Raw genomic sequence first — 18,972 nt, 5'->3', positions numbered from 1 at the left:
TATTCAAAGATAGAGAACTGGATGAGACTGTGTTTAGAAACATGTAGAATAAAGGTGAAGGCACAGGGCCAAGGCTTTAGCCATTCCAACATGTAGAGTTTGGAATCCAATTAAGCCCACCTAAGAGAACCAAACATTGAGTATTGTGATCACGGGTCCCCTGAAGATCCAGGTATATAGAACAAAATACAATGATGAGTAAGATGTGGATCCTCAGCATCTGATTTCAAGGTAAGTGTGACAGACTACTGAAAGACTGGTTATCATAGTCTAACATCTTGCCATCCTTCTTCATTCTGTAGACCACCATTCACCTAACTCTACCAAAGCACTAATTTGAATATTTTAGAATTTCTCTTATTGAAGTGTAGCTGATTTAAAATATTGTATTAGTTTCTGGTGTACAGCAAAGTCATTCATTTATACATACATAAATATATATATTTATATTCTTATCCATTATGGTTTACTACAGGATACTGAATATAATTCCCTGTGCTGTATTGTTTATTCAATTCTACACAAAATAGTTTGCACCTGCTAATCCCAACTAACCTCAAATTTAGGAGAAAACTTCTGTATTGTTTATTCAATTCTACGTAAAATAGTTTGCATCTGCTAATTCCAACTAACCTCAAATTTAGAAGAAAGCTTCTGTAACCAAGATTCCAACTAATAGTCTAGCTGGAACATACCCTATGGTCCTATGTAAAAAGGGAACGTTGGTATGCAGTTACTCCATCCCTGCATCTTGCAAAGAAATGAGTGGCCATGACTGATGACTGGAAGATAACCTCTGAGTCCCTGATATGCTGCCTAATAAGAGTATCTTTTTAGACATGAGGTCTGAAGCCATAACATACAGTTTATACTAACAATGTGATTTGTGGTAGATGCCCGTTTTTTGTATGCCTGAGGCTTTGGACAACACTAACATTCTGATTCTGGGGTCTAGAGACAGCAGGCTTGGGTGAGCTTCCCTGGTTGGCAACACTTCACACGTGTTGTCAAACATTCAAACATCATTGCTGGGAAAATTCAGCACTGTTCACATGACTCCACTGGTAGAGGACAACCGGGAACCTTGTGTGCAGCCTCTCCTGGAGTCTTTCCCATGCACATTTGATCTTTGATGACTTTGATCTGTATCATTTTATTGTCACACACTGTAACCAAGAGTATAAAAGTACATCCCCCTCCCAAATAATGGCTACCTTCTATAAAGTAGGCAAAGTGATCCACTTTAAAAATTGTATAATGCCACTCTTCTACTCAAAGTCCTGTTTTCTCAAATTATTCAGAAAAGAATCAAGGTCTTGAATGCCCTTGATAGGCAGTTTGTTACCTATGTACCAAAACCCGCAGCTACTACCCTGTTACCCTTAACTCTAGTCATTTTCCCTCTTGTTCACTCCCTTCTACCCATATAAGTTTCCCCGAAGTTCCTCAAACACATTCCAGATTCAGGTCTTTCAAATTCCCACTGTCTCACATTTGGAAAACTCCTCACCCAGGAAGATTACTCATATCCCTCATCTGTGTGCTCAAAGGCACCTTATCAGATTGCCACTCCCATTCCTAAAAGGGCAGTTCCAAGCCCCAACACCCACCCTTCCATTAGCTGCTTTAATTTTCCTTACAGCAATTTTTACACTAAGGCATGTTAGTTACGCATTTGTTTATTATTCATTATAGAGTATTTCAATTTAGAACGTACTGTGTGTGAAGGGACAAGATATATATATTTTTCCTGTTTTGTATTGCTATTAGCTTCAAAACTATTATGCTATTAGGCTCTCGAAATGCAATTTTAAAGGAGTAAAGCTAGCACATCAATTGCAGAAGGCAATCATATGTATGGAACATATTAAGAATACTTAGGGGACTTCCCTGGTGGTCCAGTGGTAAAGAATCCACCTTCCAATACTGGGGATGCGGGTTCGATCCATGGTCGGGGAACTAAGATCCCACATGCAACTAAGCCCACGCACCACAACTACTGAGCTCAAGCGCCACAACTAGAGAGCACGCGTGCCACAAACTACAGAGCCCACATGCTCTGGAGCCCACGTGCCACAACCAGAGAAAAGAAAACCCGCACGCCACAACTAGAGAGAAGCCATGTGCCGCAATGAAAGATCCACATGCCTTAAGGAAAATCCTGCATGCCGCAGCTACGAACCAATGCAGCCAAAAAAAAAAAAAAAAAAAAAAAGGAGAGGACAAAAACTCTTTACTCTTTATAATCAAGATGATATCATATCACGGGATCATTGAAAGAGAAAGTGTAATCACATATGGCAGGAAACAGGGTTAACTGGGACTAAGTGTCATCAGAATATGACAAGGAATTAATCAATTTTATTTCTACATTCTAGCAATGAATAATCTAAAAATGCAATCAAGGAACAATTCCGTTTACTATAATATATAAAAGAATACCAATTTATTTAGGAATAAATTTAAGAAAGGAAATACAAAACTTATATTCTGAAAGTTAAAAAAAAACATTGTGGAAGACATTAAAGGCCTAATTAGATTTAAAAAGATTCAATGATCATGGAACAGAATGCTAAATATGGTTAAGATGGAATGACTCCCCAAATTGACATACAGTTCAATATAATCCCTATCAAAATCCCAGGCAAATTTTTTTTTCTGCAGAATTTCACAAGCTGATTCGAAAATTTAGATGGAAATTCAAAGGCTCCACAATACTCAAAATAGGCTTGAAAAAGTTGGAGGATTTACATTTTCCAATTTCAAAGCTTACTGCAAAGCTATAATAATAAAGGCTACTAGAAGGATATATACATATAAAATACTCCAAAACTGATGGTGGTGATGGTTGCACAACTATGTGAATATAATAAAACACCACTGAATTATATAACTTAAGTGGATAAATTGTTTGATATTATATGAATTAAATCTAAATAAAACTGTTAAAAAATATAAAGTGAGAACAGAAGCTTTAGGAAAATAAATACAATGATAACATCTAAGAACTACAGGAGAATCTGAATTAGCAAAACTATGAAGGAAGTTATTTGAAGCAGACAGAAGTTATGACCTAGTTCTAACATGTAGCATGGTAAAAACATCTTTTCTAGCATCCAAGGTGGGGTTGGATGTTATGGTGGGAAATCATTATTTCGTAGCTGGGCAGGAAGAAGGTACAGTAGTAAGAAGAGTGATAAATTCAAAGTTCGCTCTTTCCAGAGAGGCCTGGAAAGTGGAATTTCACAGCAAGACAAGTGGTAACACAGAGATCCTGTGATGGTGAATGAAGAAGAGGGAGATTTGAAAATCCTAGGAAGAGGAAAACTATTTAAAGAAAAACAAGATGCATATGAAATAAACAGGGATCAGATCTCAAAAGAGAACAAAGTGATATATTTTCCTCTTAACTTCTACAAGGAAAAAGGGTTTTTACACTGGAAGAGAGGTACGTGGTAGGGCTGCTTATGTTTCCTCAGACACTATCACAGCTCTGACGCCTTCTTTCCTGACCAGAGTACGACTTCCGTGGCAGCCCACCTTGCTGGGTCTCACCCACTCACCTGGACAGATTCGACCGTGGCTGTCATCTTCTACTGGCCACAGTTGTTCTCCTCGTTCCAACCTGGAGAGAGCATCTGGTTTGCTGGCTCGATACCCTGTTCATGAAAAATGATAGAAGACTTAGACATACCGAACTGGGCTGGGATACGCCAGGAAGGGATAATGGTACATGGAGGGAATAAACAGGTTTCACATCTGTAACCTCAAGGCTTTTCTCTCAGGAGAGGGGCTATTATACCCTCTAGTCTGGGGCAAGAGAAGGATCTGAGACTCGACCATTGCAGAGGAATGCAGTTAGTCTGAAGAGTTAAGAGGCTGAGAATGGAACGGCCACTGACGGGCACCCTCTGAGGCACCCAGGGGAGCCGTCCTCACCCACGGACAGCAAGTTGCTATAGTTCTCCAGCATCACATCCCAGCACAGGTCCTTGTGATCAGGGTCCAGGAGCTGCCACTCCTCCCATGTGAACTTCATAGCCACGTCGTCATGTCAGGGATTCCTGTCATAACATGGTCTTATTTAGCGAAGTGATGTCCTTTGGGTAATATGGAAAAATGTAAAGGAAATTATTCTGCTCACTTTTGTCATATGGGAAATTAGTGGGTTTTTTTCCTTCACACGGTGTGATAGAGTAAGAATGCTAGTAAGATATTACGTTACTGTGCAGTCTTCCATTCATTCAACTAAAGTTGAAAATTCAAAGAAGTTTCGGTAATGTACCGTTAATTCCTCTAGCTGATGTAAAAACATGTGCAATCTCTATATATGTGAGCATTTGTAAAGGAAAAACCCAGTTTCGTTTCCTTCCTGTGCAGTGAAAAACCCAGTTCTTCTCCACTGTGTGCTTCCTCCCTGCGAGTCTCCTTTATTACCCACACAGAACATTTCATTTCTGACCCTTCTGGTCACCAAATGTGTGGAGACTTTTTCCCCAGAACAAGCAATTCTCTGCCCTACCAGCTGGGTATCCTATAATTTAAATCAATTCTGACACTATCTACCCAGAGATAGCGTCAGATCCCACAGGTTATGGGCTCAGTTCCGTAAGACTTCGTGACCCCCACTTCAGACACCAGTCACAAATCCAGGTTGTCACCTGTGCTTCTGACCAGGCAGCTATAGATCAGAGGTTCCAATAACCCCCTCCTCGGGTTCAATTCACTTGCTAGAGGGGCTCACAGAACTCTGGAGAACTTATGTTTACCACTTTATTAAAGGCTATGATAAAGGATACGGGTGAATATCTAGATGGAAGAGATGTGTAGGGAAGGATATGTGGGAAGGGATGCCATGCTTCCACACCATCTTAGGGCACGTCCACATGTTCACCAACCCAGAAGTCCTCTGAACATCATAGTTTGGGAATTTCATGGAGTCTTCATCATGTAAGCATGATCAATCATTAACTCCATTTTCAACCCTTCTCCCTTCTCAAGAGAACAGGGGGTGGGGATAAAAAGGACAAGCTTCTCACCATGGCTTGGTCATTCTGGTGACCAGCCCTCATCCAGTAGCCCACTCAGAGTCACCTTGCTAGAACAAAGTTACTCCTGTCACCCAGGAAATGACAAGAGTTTCAGGAGCCCTGTGTCAGGAACAGAGGTCAAAGGCCAATATTAAAACCAGAGATGTTCCTAGCGTTCTAATCACCTAGGGAATCACAAGGGTTTTAGGAGCTCTGTGCTAGAAACAGGGGGCAGAGACCAATACATATTTTCTATTACCTCATAGCATCTATTTACTAATACTGAACTCTATGATTCTTATAAGTGTATGAATAATACAGATTCCTAAATTCACCATTAGCAGTTGAGCCAATACCAAAACCAGTAATGAAGAGATTCCAGATGCCAGAATCACAATACATGCTAATTTCGTAGTTAATATATTAAATGAAACAAAAGAAACTGTATAAAACATGTATAGAGCACAATAGGTTATTAGATGATCAAATCTGTAAAGAAATTATTCTTTAAAGAATATATATGGACACATATGGACACAGACTGATGCCTGTGTGTAGATTAGGCAGGATTAATATCATATTAGATAAAATGAAGAAACAGCTGTAGGAAACATGTTTTTACATTTATGAGAAGGACAGTTAGGGACTGCAGTTAACCTCACTCACCACATCACCTCTATGGAGGACCATCAAAATCCTATGTGAACTTGAGACCCAGGTGAACTTGAGACCCATGTGCCATGAAACGTTAACATCCCTTGAGGAACTGTTCTGCTTTTGTAATAGGGAAGAACAAATCTGACTCCATATCAGACCTGTTCCTTTTACTTTAACCTCACTTTAACCGTCGTGCTCTGTTGCCTGTACTTAGTCATGCTGGCTCTGTACATTTTGTAAAAGAATGCTGCCTATAGCTTGAAATATACAAGAACATCCGTGACCTGACCTGAACAGAGAATAACATTTGTCTTGTTCAAGGTTTACAAAAACATGGTGACCTGACCATGACCTGACTTACATGACAGCTGCAAGAACAAAGAATCCAACACCACCAAGAAGTGTGCAATAACTACCCAGGTCCCTCCCTCACCTTGCCTTTAAAAGGCTTTGCTGAAAGCCTTCAAGGAGTCCCGGACTTTTTAAGGCATGAGCCACCTGACTCCTGGCACGGTCAGGCAGTAAACCCTTCTCTGCTCCCAACTCCGACGTTTCAGTATTTGACCTCACTGTGCTTCAGGCACACGGTCTTGCATTCAGTATCAAACTTACCAACAATCTTCATCCATTTTTTCCTCTCCCAGCCTGTATTTACGTAATGTCAAATCTCATTTGCCCTCTACATGCAGCATATCCAGAACCTCACCAACACTGAACCCTCCACACATGCTGCAGTCAACCATTCTCCCTGTCACCATGTTTTTTGCAATAGCCTCCTACAAGGCTTTCCTGTTTGTCACCCTGCTCGCTACTGTCTGCTTTCTACACTGAAGCCAAAAGGATTCCTCGAAAAATGTAAATTATTTCATGTCATTCCAGTACTCAAGAACTCCTCGTGTTTTTTTTTAATTAATCAATTAATTAATTTATTTTGGGGTGCGTTGGGTCTTTGTTGCTGCGTGCAGGCTTCCTCTAGTTGCGGCGAGCAGGGGCTATTCTTCCTTGTGGTGCACGGGCTTCTCATTGCGGTGGCTTCTCTTGTTGTTGAGCATGGACTCTAGGCACGTGGGCTTCTGTAGTTGTGGCTTGCGGGCTCTAGAACGCAGGCTCAGTAGTTGTGGCGCACGGGTTTATTTGCTCCATGGCATGTGGGATCTTCCTGGACCAGGGCTCGAACCTGTGTCCCCTGCATTGGCAGGTGGATTCTTAACCACTGTACCGCCAGGGAAGTCCTCTCCTCGTGTTTTCTCATCTTATTAGGGAGTAAAATCACGCTTCCTTGTAATGGAATACGTGACCAATCTTCCCCCCACCCCCACCCCGCCCCCACTGCTACTGCCTCTTTGGCCTTATACCCATCACTTTCCAGAAAGCACACTCTGCTCTGTCCACACAGGCTCCTTAATGTTTCTCAAACTCATTCGTGGCTCAGCCTTTTAAACCCGCTAGCCTCTCTACTTGGAAAACTCCTAACCCGGCAGCCTACTAACTTCCCACATTTCTTGGCTCAGAGGCACCTTATCTGAGAGGTGTTCCCAGCCTAAGGAGGAGCCCCAGCACCTACTCGTCTGTTATGCTGACTAAAGTTTTGTTTCTTTAAGTTTTACAGAAATATAGTTGATATACAATGTTGTGCTAATTTCTTCTGTATAGCAAAGCGATTCAGGTGTACATATATATTCTTATTCATGTTCTTTCGCATTATGGTTTATCACAGATATTGAATATAGTTCTCTGTGCTACACAGTAGGACCCTGTTGTTTACCCATTTCACATGTAATAGGTTACATATGCTAACCCCAATCTCCCATTCCATCCCTCCCCCACCACTCCTCCCCCTTGGCAACCACAAGTCTGTTCTCTATGTCTGTGAGTCTGTTTCTGCTTTATAGATATGCTGATTTGTGTCGTATTTTAGATTTCACCTGTAAGTGATATAATATGGTATTTGCCTTTCTCTTTGACTTACTTCGCTTAGTATGATAATCTCTAGGTCCATCCACTTTGCTGCAAATAGCATTATTTCATTCTTTCTTTGTGGCTGAGTAGTATTCCACTGTGTATATGTACCACATCTTGTTTATTCATTCATCTCTCAATGGACATTTAGGTTGTTTCCATGTCCTAGCTATTGTGAACAGTGCTGCTATGAACATAGGAGTGCATGTATCTTTTTGAATTATAGTTTTGTCTGGATATATGCCCAGGAGTGGGATTGCTGTATCATATGGTGACTCTGTTTTTAGTTTTTTGAGGAACCTCCATACTGTTTTCCATAGTGGCTGCACCAATTTACACTCCCACCAACGGCGTAGAAGGGTTCCCTTTTCTCCACGCCTCCTCCAGCATTTGTTATTTGTAGACATTTTTTCTTTTTTTTTTTTGGCCACCCCACAAGCTTGTGAGATCTTAGTTCCCCGACCAGGGATTGAACCCGGGGCCTTGGCAGTGAGAGCATGGGGTCCTAATCACTGGACCACCAGGGAACTCCCTGTAGACTTTTTCATCATGGCCATTCTGACTGGTGTGAGGTGGTACCTAACTGTAGTTTTGATTTGCATTTCTCTAATAATTTATGTTACTTAATCTTTATCACAGCACTTTTCACCCATTAGATAAATTATTTGCTTGTTTTTATTCTTTTTTATCTCACACCACCAGCCCCCAAAACACTTGATTAATTTCTTGACTCCTTTCTCTTAGACTAAAAACTTGTGACCTATATGTATACAGTTTTTCACTGGTCTTACCTTCCAGCATACAACAGGCTATCAAAAAAATGTAGAGGAATGAATCAAAATATCAATCACATATATGGAACACATTAGGGAGAATTTAAGAAAGAGGGTGGAAATATATCTCTTTGTGAGCATGATGATGTCAATATCATGGAGTTCATGGACAGAAGAAGAACTTTAATTGCCAAGTAGTTTGATTAGCTGGGATAAATGTCATCAGAATACAATGGAAAGAAAAATGAAAATTTTAGGGAAATGAAGACAGTAAGGTCTACAATCAACGAGAAGAAAGTTCAAAACTAATAAATACACAAAGGAATTAATTTGAAATAAGGAAGAGTTATGATCAGGTTGAGACCGGAACTGAGAATGTAGGATGTTAAGATAACGTCTCTAGTTAAAAATTCATCATGAACAGCAGACACATTTACATAAGACAGTTCTGCAGATGGGGAACATATGAGGTAATGCCTGAATGGCCAGGATGGAGGTTGCATAAGAGTAAGGGAGAATGTAAACTTATAGTGGTTTTCTGGGAGGGAAGATGATCCTGGGTCCTGGCAGTTATTCAGAACCCAGGAGAGCTGCCATAAACGTGAGTAAGTTATATAGGTCTCTGTGGTGGAGCACACTGGGGAGGGATGAATTTGGGAGTCTCCTCCAGTGACCCTAAGGAGCTTAGCTTATGACAATGAAGAAAACTTTGAAGGTTAGAAGATCATTGGAGAAAATGGAAAACAAAACCTTTGGAGAACCTCAGAGTGGGGACAAGGCACAGTGAAGACCAGTTTACTTTTGGGGCCGGCAGCCAACATGGGGTGAATGTGACAAAGGAAATCAACATTACCAGTGGGACAGAAAGGTGCAGCAGCTAGAACACAGTGAGGAATTCAAAGTTTTCTCTTTGGAGAGAGACCTTGGAAGGTGGAGTTTCATAGAAAAGGAGGTGGAAGTGTATGAAGAAGAAGGAAAAGATATGAGAATCCAGGGAAAAGAAAACTATGTAAACAAAAATCAAGATGGGGGTAAAATAAAGAAGAAACAGATCCCGGAAAAGACAAGAGTCTTCCCTAAGAAGGGATATATTTTTCTCTAAACTCCTACAAAGAAAAAGAGGTCTGACATCGGGAGAGAGATGCACGGAGGAACTGCTCACCCAGCGTCCAACCCCCTCACAGCTGTGACTCTTCTCTGACCAACTACAGTGTGATTTCCACGCCTGTCACCTTGCTGGTCTCTCACTCACCTGAATGGGTTCGACAGTGGATTTCATCTTCCATCATCCATGGTTCTCCGTGATCCAAATTAGAGAGTACGTCTGGCTTTCTGGCTTGATAACCTATTCACCAGAAATGATAGAATATTTAGACCCAGTGAATTGGGCTTGGGGTCTGTGAAGACAGAATACTACAGCTGAGGACAAAACAATTTCACGACCTACAGAGAAAATGCTGTGCTCTCAGGAGAAGGGAGAATACCCATTTCTCATGGACCAGAGAGGGGACTGAAAATCTACCGCTTCAGAGCATCATAGACACTCCAGAGCTTTCAGAAGCCGAGAAAGGAAACACCACTGACTGGGGACCCTCTGAAGGGCACAGGGGAGCCGTCCTCACCCACAGACAGCAGGTTGCTATAGTTCTCCAGCATCACCTCTTGGTACAGGTCCTTCTGAGGAGGGGTCAGGAGCTGCCACTCCTCCCACGTGAAGTCCACAGTCACATCGTCAAACGTCAGGGTTTCCTATAGTAACAGTGGTGTTTAATGAAGTGATGTCCTTTTGATGATATGGAAGAAATGTTAAAAGTTTTTCTTCTCATTTCTACTTTATAGGCTGGATCTATATATCTAGGGGGTTGTTTTTGTTGTTGTTGTTTATTGATTGATTGATTGATTGGCTGCGTTGGGTCTTCACTGCTGTGCACGGGCTTCCTCTAGTTGCGGCGAGCAGGGGTTATTCTTCATTGCGGTGCGCGGGCTTCTCATTGCGGTGGCCTATCCTGTTGCAGAGCATGGGCTCCAGGCACACGGGTCTCACAGTTGTGGCACGCGGGCTCAGTAGCTGTGGTGCACGGGCTTAGCTGCTCCACGGCATGTGGGATCTTCCCAGACCAGGGAACGAACCCGTGTCCCCTGCATCGGCAGGCGGATTGTTAACCACTGCGCCACCAGGGAAGCCCCGGGTTGTTTGTTTTTAACGCACAGGGAACAAGCAAAAGCCTAATAAAATACAAGGATCCAACTAAATATAATTGTGCAGTCAGTCATCCATCCATTTATCATTAGACGTTCTATAACGTATAAAAGTTAAACCTTCTTGTTAACCTAGAAACACCACATTCATATATATATATATATATATATATATGACTAACACATAAGTCAATGAAATTGGGATGACTAAATCTTTATAGCCAGTTAATCAGAATCTTCTGGGAAGTGACTCAAGAAGCCAGAATTATAAGAAACTAAATGTTTAATAAGCATGTTTAAAGTGTATGAAGAAGAAACTTATTTTTTGATATGTGTACTTTGTTATGATTTCAGCCTTTAAATATATCCTTAAGTCAGCTGTGTAATGAACAAAAATAAAAGCAATATAAGAAAAAAGGTAGATTAAGAATCCAGATTTGAACATGGAAACCAAGAGTCAGTCATATTGCAAAGCCTGAGGAAACAGTCCCCATAGAACTGCCCTCGCTTCAGACACCGGCTGCAATTTCTGGGGTCCCCTGGATCACCCTCACTTCAGAAGCAGGCTACAAAGACACCCAGGGTCCTCAAGACACCCTTACATGCAATAATTACCTAGAATGACTCAGACAACTAACAAACCCATTCGGGAACAAAGAAAAGAATAAAACAAACCAAAAGTCACCTGGGCCTGGATCATTTTTTTCCGTCCTCTAAAAACAGCTGGCAGTAAGGAGGCTCTGTCGCTGTGTCTTCTGGATCTGCTCTAAATTTCTGTTCTGATACCTGTCTTCAATCAAGCATGTCCCCAGTAATGCTGATACCAAATCCTGTAACTTCTTCCTCCTTCTACTGATTCTTTTGCTCCTGGGAAGTCAGGACCTGTGGGTTGAGGAGAAAATTCAAGCTGAGGGTACATTTCCTCTGGGCCCAGATGCTAACGCTGCTCCTGGGCGCTCACCTTAGCCCAATGCCCACAGCATTGCCGAGTGTCCCATTTTTACCCCAGACGACTTTATTCCTCTGGCCAAAAAGGCTAAGATTCTGACTGTGGTGGGGGTATTCCTTTATTCCGTGAAGTTGAAGTGGGGTGACTGTCAAAGGAGTTGAAGGAGACTTCCCTGGTGGCGCAGTGGTTAAGAATCCACCTGCCAATGCAAGGGACGTGGCTTCGAGCCCTGGTCCAGGAAGATCCCACATGCCACAGAGCAACTAAGCCCGTGCACCACAACTACTGATCCTGCGCTCTAGAGCCTGCAAGCCACAACTACTGAGCCCACGTGCCACAACTACTGAAGCCTGCGTGCCTAGACCCCGTACTCCACAACAAGGGAAGCCACCGCAATGAGAAGCCCACGCACCGCAACGAAGAGTAGCCTCCGCTCGCTGCAACTAGAGAATGCCCGCGTGCAGCAATGAACACCCAATACAGCCAAAATAAATAAATTAATTTAAAAAAAAAGTCTAAGATTAAAAAACAAAAAAGGAGGTGAGAGAAACGAGATCCATCCCCGCAGCAGGCCTCAGCAGCAGGAGACTCTCAGGCAGCTCAATTATACAAAAGGGACCGTATGGGAGGAGAGGCGCTGGGCACTGCTTTCCTTTAAACCGTGTGCGCTCAGGAACCTCCTCAAGCGTTTTTATACACCCTGTGAGTACACACACTTCAGTTTGAAAACCAATATACTGGGCGAACCAGAAGCACTGTCTTATAAACAATAACGATAATATCTTAGGTTTTAAATACATTTTTTAAAGCACACAATATTGTAAATAAATTGGAAAGTGGTAAATTGAGTTGAGATGCTCTAAGACGCCTGTAATGTTAGAGAAGAGTGTAAAAGTACTAACATAAGAATTTGACAAAGAAAGCTTCCATACTGTATGTAATCTCTAGTGTCATGATGAAAACTAACAATTATCTTAAAGTATATAATTTCCATCCTAACAGAAGGGGGAAACAGAATAAGAAGAAATTCGTTCAAAACATGGCAAAAAAGAGAATAAGGAATAGAGAACAAGTGGGGCAAATACCGTGCACTTATATGACTGTTTTAAAACAAAACACTAAGAATTATATTAAGTATATTAAATCAACTATACTCCAATAAAACAAATTTTTTAAATGAATTATATTCAGTATAAACAGAACAAAGATTCCAGTTAATTACATCAAATACAAATGCCTCGAAACTGTCAGACTGGATTAAAATTTAAAACCCAGGACTTCACCGGCAGTCCAGTGGTTAAGACTCCACACTTCCAATACAGGGGGCCTGGGTTTGATCCCTGGTCAGGGAACTAAGATCCCACATGCTGTCCAGTGTGGCCAAAACAATAATAATAATAAAAAAATAAAATAAAACCCAAGAACATGCTACTCTAGGTGACATGCCTGAAACATAGTGATATGGACAGCTGGAGAATAAAAGGTTAGAAAAAGATAAACCATGGAAAGAGTAACCACAGATAATCTATATTCTCTGAAAAAATGCACCAGAAAGCCCAAAAAATTACTACAGAGAAGAGAAACAAAGCTTACTAGTAAGAGGTTCAACTCACCACATTTTAAGAAATTTGCCATTTCTAGGTATCTAACAATATAGCCTTGAAACATATACAGCAAAGGAATTCCCTGGGAGTCCAGTGGTTAGGACTCCAGGCTTCCACTGCAGGGGGCACAGGATAAATCCCTGGTGGGGAAACTAAGTTTCCTGCACGCCATTAGGTGGCAGACAAAAAATTTTTTTTCTAATTAAAAAAAAAGGAATGAATTATAAACATTAGAAACTGGACAGAAAATTAAGGTTATATTCAGACAATATCATCCTTGACATGGAAAGAGAGATTCAAAGAATTATAATACTTATTTAAAATTTTTCACTCAGAAACCCCCAAGCAGATTTTCACATATATTGCTGGCTAGAACTGCACCACGTACCTAAGCTCATTTCGTACTAATTCAATCACTAGCAACGGGAGCTGGAACCACCAGGATTAACTAAGACCAACCAGTATTGGGATATGGGTCACCCTGTCAGAAGGATGGATAACTAAACAAAACGGCGGTTCTGTTAGCAAAGAAGAAAGTGGGAACGCATGTCAGACAAAAAAGCAAGTGTCCACTGCCGCTGGTGAGAGCAAGCCTCGACAAACATTTTCTGCAAAGGTGAGACAGGCTGGGACCTGGAACACTTTGCTGCAGTGCTTGCATCTGGACACACCTCTCCTCCAGCAACAAAATACAAAGAAACTATAAGGGACTAAAAATAACTGTGTATGCACAGAGGAGTCAAATTCTGGACAACAAGATACAAAGAAATCAAGAAACCCAACCGCCACTTCTGAAGAACCAAGAGCAAAAGCAGGGGATCCGGAGCAAAAGCAGGTACTGCCATGCCCCTTGCACACAACACCACCTAAAGCATGGGCAAACCATCTAAGCCGTCCCTCCGGCCCAACCCCCGGACATACACCTACCCTCACCACATATAAGGAACAAGATGCCCCCCCCCAACCCCACCTCAGAGAGCGAACAAGCAAGGGAACTTCTTACTTGTTCTCGCTCCCCCCTGCTGCAGTAGGGACCACAATAAAGCCTGGCCTGAATTTCTTATCTGGCCTTTGATCAACTTCTATGGACCAAGGAGGCCAAGAGCCCTGGTCTGTAACAAAGGGATAGATACTATACATTTCTGCTTTGAGGGTTCAGATCTGTCACAAGGACTCAATTCTGCCTTTGCAGTGCGAAAACAGCGATACACGATACACAACACATAGAGGAGGCTGGGTTAGTCCCTCGGTCTGCAGATAAAAGCCTAAAGAGCAGAAGGTTTAGAACTACACTACCGTCCCGGGCTGCACCACCTTCCTTCCCAGCCTACTAGGTTGGAATCTCGACGCAGCCACCAGCCAGGCCTCCTAGGGGACCAAAGCCTCAGCCCTCACAAGACTCTCTGTACCACAGACACTGACTACACACTTCCTTATTAATCCGAAGCCTGGGCCAGATACCCTCATATGATGACTATCCAGCCAGGCCCCAACATCTCTGAGCGCCATATTAATTCCCGTAATCTGAATCTCTTACCATCGTAAATACCACCTGCATCCTTTAGAAATAGAGTGAGCCGCAAAGACCCCCATATCAGGCCGGTCCAGTCACGACCGTTGATCTCTACAGATTTTTTGGGGGGGGGGGGGGCGCCGCGTGGCTTGCGGGATCTTAGTTCCCTGACCAGGGAGTGAACCCGGGCCACTACAGTGAAAGCGCCGAATCCGCCAGGGAATTCCCTCTACAGATTCTTAATCGTTCTAACGAACAGCTCCCAAAGTACCCCAACGACAGGTACGCGCGTCACAAACGCTCCTGGTTCCTCTCAAATACCTCCACAACAGCACTTCCCACCAGACCCTCAATAATTCCGTTAAGTCCACGCTACACCATTCCACCCTGTGGACGACACGTCCACAGGGACAAACCTCCTATGGGACAAAACCACAAAACTTCAAGGACCAAATGCACACACTGACCCGATTTTCTCCAGTCCACAAGCAGAACATAAAACGTAACACTTCCACGAACCGCTTCTACTTCTGCCCCTGTCGCCCAGATTTTTCGTCGGTCTACGGCGGCCGAAGACGGTCTGAAGCATTTGAAGAAACGCGGACTGGATTTCTGGTATTACCTTGAAAGGCAATATGTCTGCGCCCAGCTCTCCGCGGCCCCACGGGGCGGCCATGTTGGCACACCTGACGTACAGAAGGCCAAGGGGCGGGTTTGGGGCCAGGAGCCCTGGATGGTCCGGGAGGTGAGAAGCCACTGAAATTATTTCATTACCTGTCACTTCAATTCTTCAGAAAATTAGCAGATTTTCAGAGACTCGAGGTTTGCGAGGCAAATATGGAGCTACCTAAACGGCGTTCGACGGACTGGGGAGACGAGTAACATCGCCGAGGCCTTTATTAAAAAAGGAGGGGGGCGGGTTTCGAAAAGGACCAAGGGTTCAGGTGTCGGTATAGCAGCAGAGAACGAACTCCTGGAATGAGAAACGGCAGTACATCCGGTAATCGGACATCCCCCCAAAAACTTCGGAGGAACATTTCTCGCAGGAAGCGGCTTTTAAGGACCGAATAAGATTTCGAGAAACTGGCACAGTGTGAAACAGGCCATCACGTTCAAGAGGAAAAGAGCGGCAGGGATGAAGCCTAAATTTTGATTGGGATTGGAGCCTCGGGGAAAGGCCACTTTAAAAATGAGGCCAGTAAAGGTCTGGAACCAATGAGAAAGGCACAACCAGAATGGAGTCCAAAAGTATTAAGGTCAATATCTATTTGGTCAAGACACTAAGATAATTCCATGGGGTTAGTTGTTTCAGCAAATTATGCTGGAAAAATTGTATACCTATTTGCAAAAACATAAATTAAGACCCATAACTCTAACCATATACAAAATTAACTCGAAATAGATCACAGACCTAAATTTAAGAGGTAGAAGAAGTATGAAACTTAGAGAAGCGAAGAGGAACCTAAGTTAGCCAAAGAGTTCTGTGACAAGACAAAGTATGAGCCATAAAAGGAAAAATAATAAATTGGACTTTATTAAAATTAAAAACTTTTGTATTTCTAAGCACAGCTTTAATAAAGTATTGAGTAGAGCCAGAGACTGGGAGAAAATATTGACACATTTAACATCTATTGATAAAGACTTGTATTCAGAATATATCAAGAGTTCTCAAAACTTAATGACAAAACAACTATCCAGTTACTTCTTGTGGGTTATGAAATTTTCTAAATATTGCATCGTGGTGATAGTGGCACAACTCTATGAACTTGCTAAATGTCACTGAGTTGTACGCTTACTACTGGTAAATGTTATATGTAAATTATGACCATAAAGCTGTTAAAATGAATTTCTGTTGTGTACAAAATTTATAGCATATGGATTTTTTTAAAGACATCAAATATAATTGCAAAATTATAAACTATCTAGGATTAAAAGTAAATGGAGATGTCTGGGACTTATAAGAAAAACAGTACAACAAATCTTGGAGTGAGAATTTCAATAATGAGAGGATCATAATAAAAAGTGAACATAGTTGAATATGTTATGTTTTTCAAGCATACCCCACTTCAATGCATACCTTTTATATGTGACTCAAGTTACCATTCTACTAGTTCACCCATGATATTATTACAGCCACTTAATATTAATTATATAGAGATATACAAAACATTTTATAATATGGAAATGTTTATGAGAATGTAAGTGATAAAATTAGATTACGTATTTTTTTTTTTACAGACTTACCGAGATATAACTGACATAGATTATACCTATTTTAAATAAATTTTTATTTTGGGGAAATTTTAGGTTTACACGAAAGTGACGAAGTACTACAAAGAGTGCACATATACCTTCATTTGACTTCCTCTCATGCGAATATTTTATGTAACCATGGTACATTTGTCAAACTTAGAAATTAACATTGGTATGACACTCAACTAAATTACAGATTCTATTTGGATTTCACAAATTTTTCCACTACTGTCCTTTTTCTGTCTTAGGATTCAACCCAGGGAAGAATGCTGCCTTTAGACATCATGTTTCCTTGAATTGCTCTGTTCCATGACCATTCCTCAGTCTTTTTTTCATGTCCTCAATTATTTTGAGGAGTACTGATCAGGTATGTTGTATATTGACCTTCTTTTAGGTTGGTCTGTTTTCCTCATTAAACAGGGATTTATGCATTTTGGAAAAGACACCACATGTTTATGGGTATAGAATATCAAAATGACAACACTGATCTACTGGCAAAGGTATTATTTGCCAGGTTTCTCCACTGAAAATAGCGAAACAACTTCTGACCAAAAAGAACCATTATACAGGGCTCACACCAAGAGATTTCAAGACTCATAAACCTTTAGTATATTGGTGAAAGGACACATAGATCAATGGAACAGAGCAAAGATCCCAGAAAAAGACCCACATGAGCCAAGTATACTCAAGCGTTTGATAGATATACAAAGGTTATTCAATGGAGAAATACAGACTTTTTCAGCAGATGCTGCTGGAACATTTGGCAGTCCACAGGCAAAAAACAAACAAAAACAAAGAGAAAAAAAATCTCAAAAGACTCTCCTTATAGACAGGTGCAAAAATCCTCTTTTGCAACCCAGAACTCATTGTTTAGTATGAGTTTTGGTACAGGGAAGAAGGGACATGATACCTAAAACAGATTCAAGTGATGGGGGTGTATTGATAAACATAAAGATTGCTTCCAGGACTATAGAGCTGATAATTTCCCTTATATATTAAGTTTTTAAATTATCAGCTATATCGAGTTCATACTCTAATGTTGACATGAAACAAAGATGGCTTCTTTTTTTAGGCTTTTATCTTGAGAACACAGTGTCAGGATTTTAAAAAGGTATTGGCATATCCCAATGATCTGTACTGTTCTAGGGTGTGATAGCTTAGGAGTGAATATGATTTGAACTTAATACATTTTTAGAGGGTGTCAAACTCTGAAGCGGGCAGATCTATCTCATGACTCTAAACATGGTCCTAAAGTAAACTGCTTGAGGAAATTGGATCCCAAAGATTACAGGTGGAGAATTTTGAAGTGTGTCTCTATTCTACTGGAGATCAAAGAAGCTCAACTAAAAGAATTGTGTGGATTGAGCAAAACTTCTTTTTTGAAAGGGCTATCTCATCTTGAAGATTATGACTTTGGAGGAACTAAGGTGATTGGCAGTGGAAAGAATCAGAACATGTGAAATTCCTTAAAAATTTATTGACTTAAATAATTTTGCCTATGTTACACATAATAAAAAAAAAACCTTTACACTTTGTTCAGAAAAAAAAAAAAAAAAAAAAAAGAATCTCAACACATTCATCCTATAAGTCCTATACTTGGTAAAGGACTTGTATCCAGAACATAGAAAGAATTCTGAAAAGTCAACAAGAAACTCCTATTTCAAAAATAGGCAAACCTTGAACAGACACTTGATCAAAGATAACAGATGGCAAACAAGCATATGAAAAGATGGTCTGCATCATTTGTTGTTAGGGAGATGCAAATTAAAACAGCAATGTGAATAATGCTAATAATTTTTAAAAAGCAGCAGTGTGATACAAATACCCAGGTATTAGACTTGCTGAAATCCAAAAACTGAAAATATGAAATGCTGGCGATAATGTGGAGTAACAGGAATTTCGATTATTTGCCAGAGACAATGCAGAAGAAATACAGCCATGTTAGACGATAGGCAGATTCTTGAATGTATGTTCGTACAGATGATCCCAAGTTTTAGAAAGGTAGCCTGAAAAAAAGTTTTTTTAATGAGATGGC

General features: G+C 41.1%; 1 protein-coding gene across 6 annotated transcripts in view; it reads right to left on the bottom strand.

Annotated features, from left to right (window-relative positions):
• LOC307178533 (zinc finger protein 350-like) overlaps window positions 1-18,972 on the bottom strand; it is a 70,312-nt gene that overhangs the window by 30,190 nt on the left and 21,150 nt on the right. For 4 of the 6 annotated variants that reach the window (XR_013825215.1, XM_079906752.1, XM_079906748.1 and 1 more), the window contains 4 exons: window positions 11,304-11,500; window positions 10,042-10,168; window positions 9,672-9,764; window positions 3,564-3,659 (listed from right to left, as the gene is read on the bottom strand). Coding sequence is in view for 1 of the 6 variants with exons in the window: in XM_079906754.1 (XP_079762880.1) it covers window positions 11,415-11,500 (86 nt within the window). In the remaining 5 variants the exon portion in view is untranslated. Of the gene's footprint in view, window positions 1-3,563; window positions 3,660-3,939; window positions 4,065-9,671; window positions 9,765-10,041; window positions 10,169-10,569; window positions 10,646-11,303; window positions 11,501-18,972 lie in introns of those variants that run through there. The other 2 variants (XM_079906749.1, XM_079906754.1) reach the window with 2 other exon arrangements.

Source organism: Stenella coeruleoalba (assembly GCF_951394435.1).
Source record: "Stenella coeruleoalba genome assembly, chromosome: 20".
In the NCBI taxonomy this organism is placed as follows: domain Eukaryota; kingdom Metazoa; phylum Chordata; class Mammalia; order Artiodactyla; family Delphinidae; genus Stenella; species Stenella coeruleoalba.
Note: the sequence above shows the minus strand (reverse complement) of the source record. Positions and strands in the feature narration are given on the sequence as shown.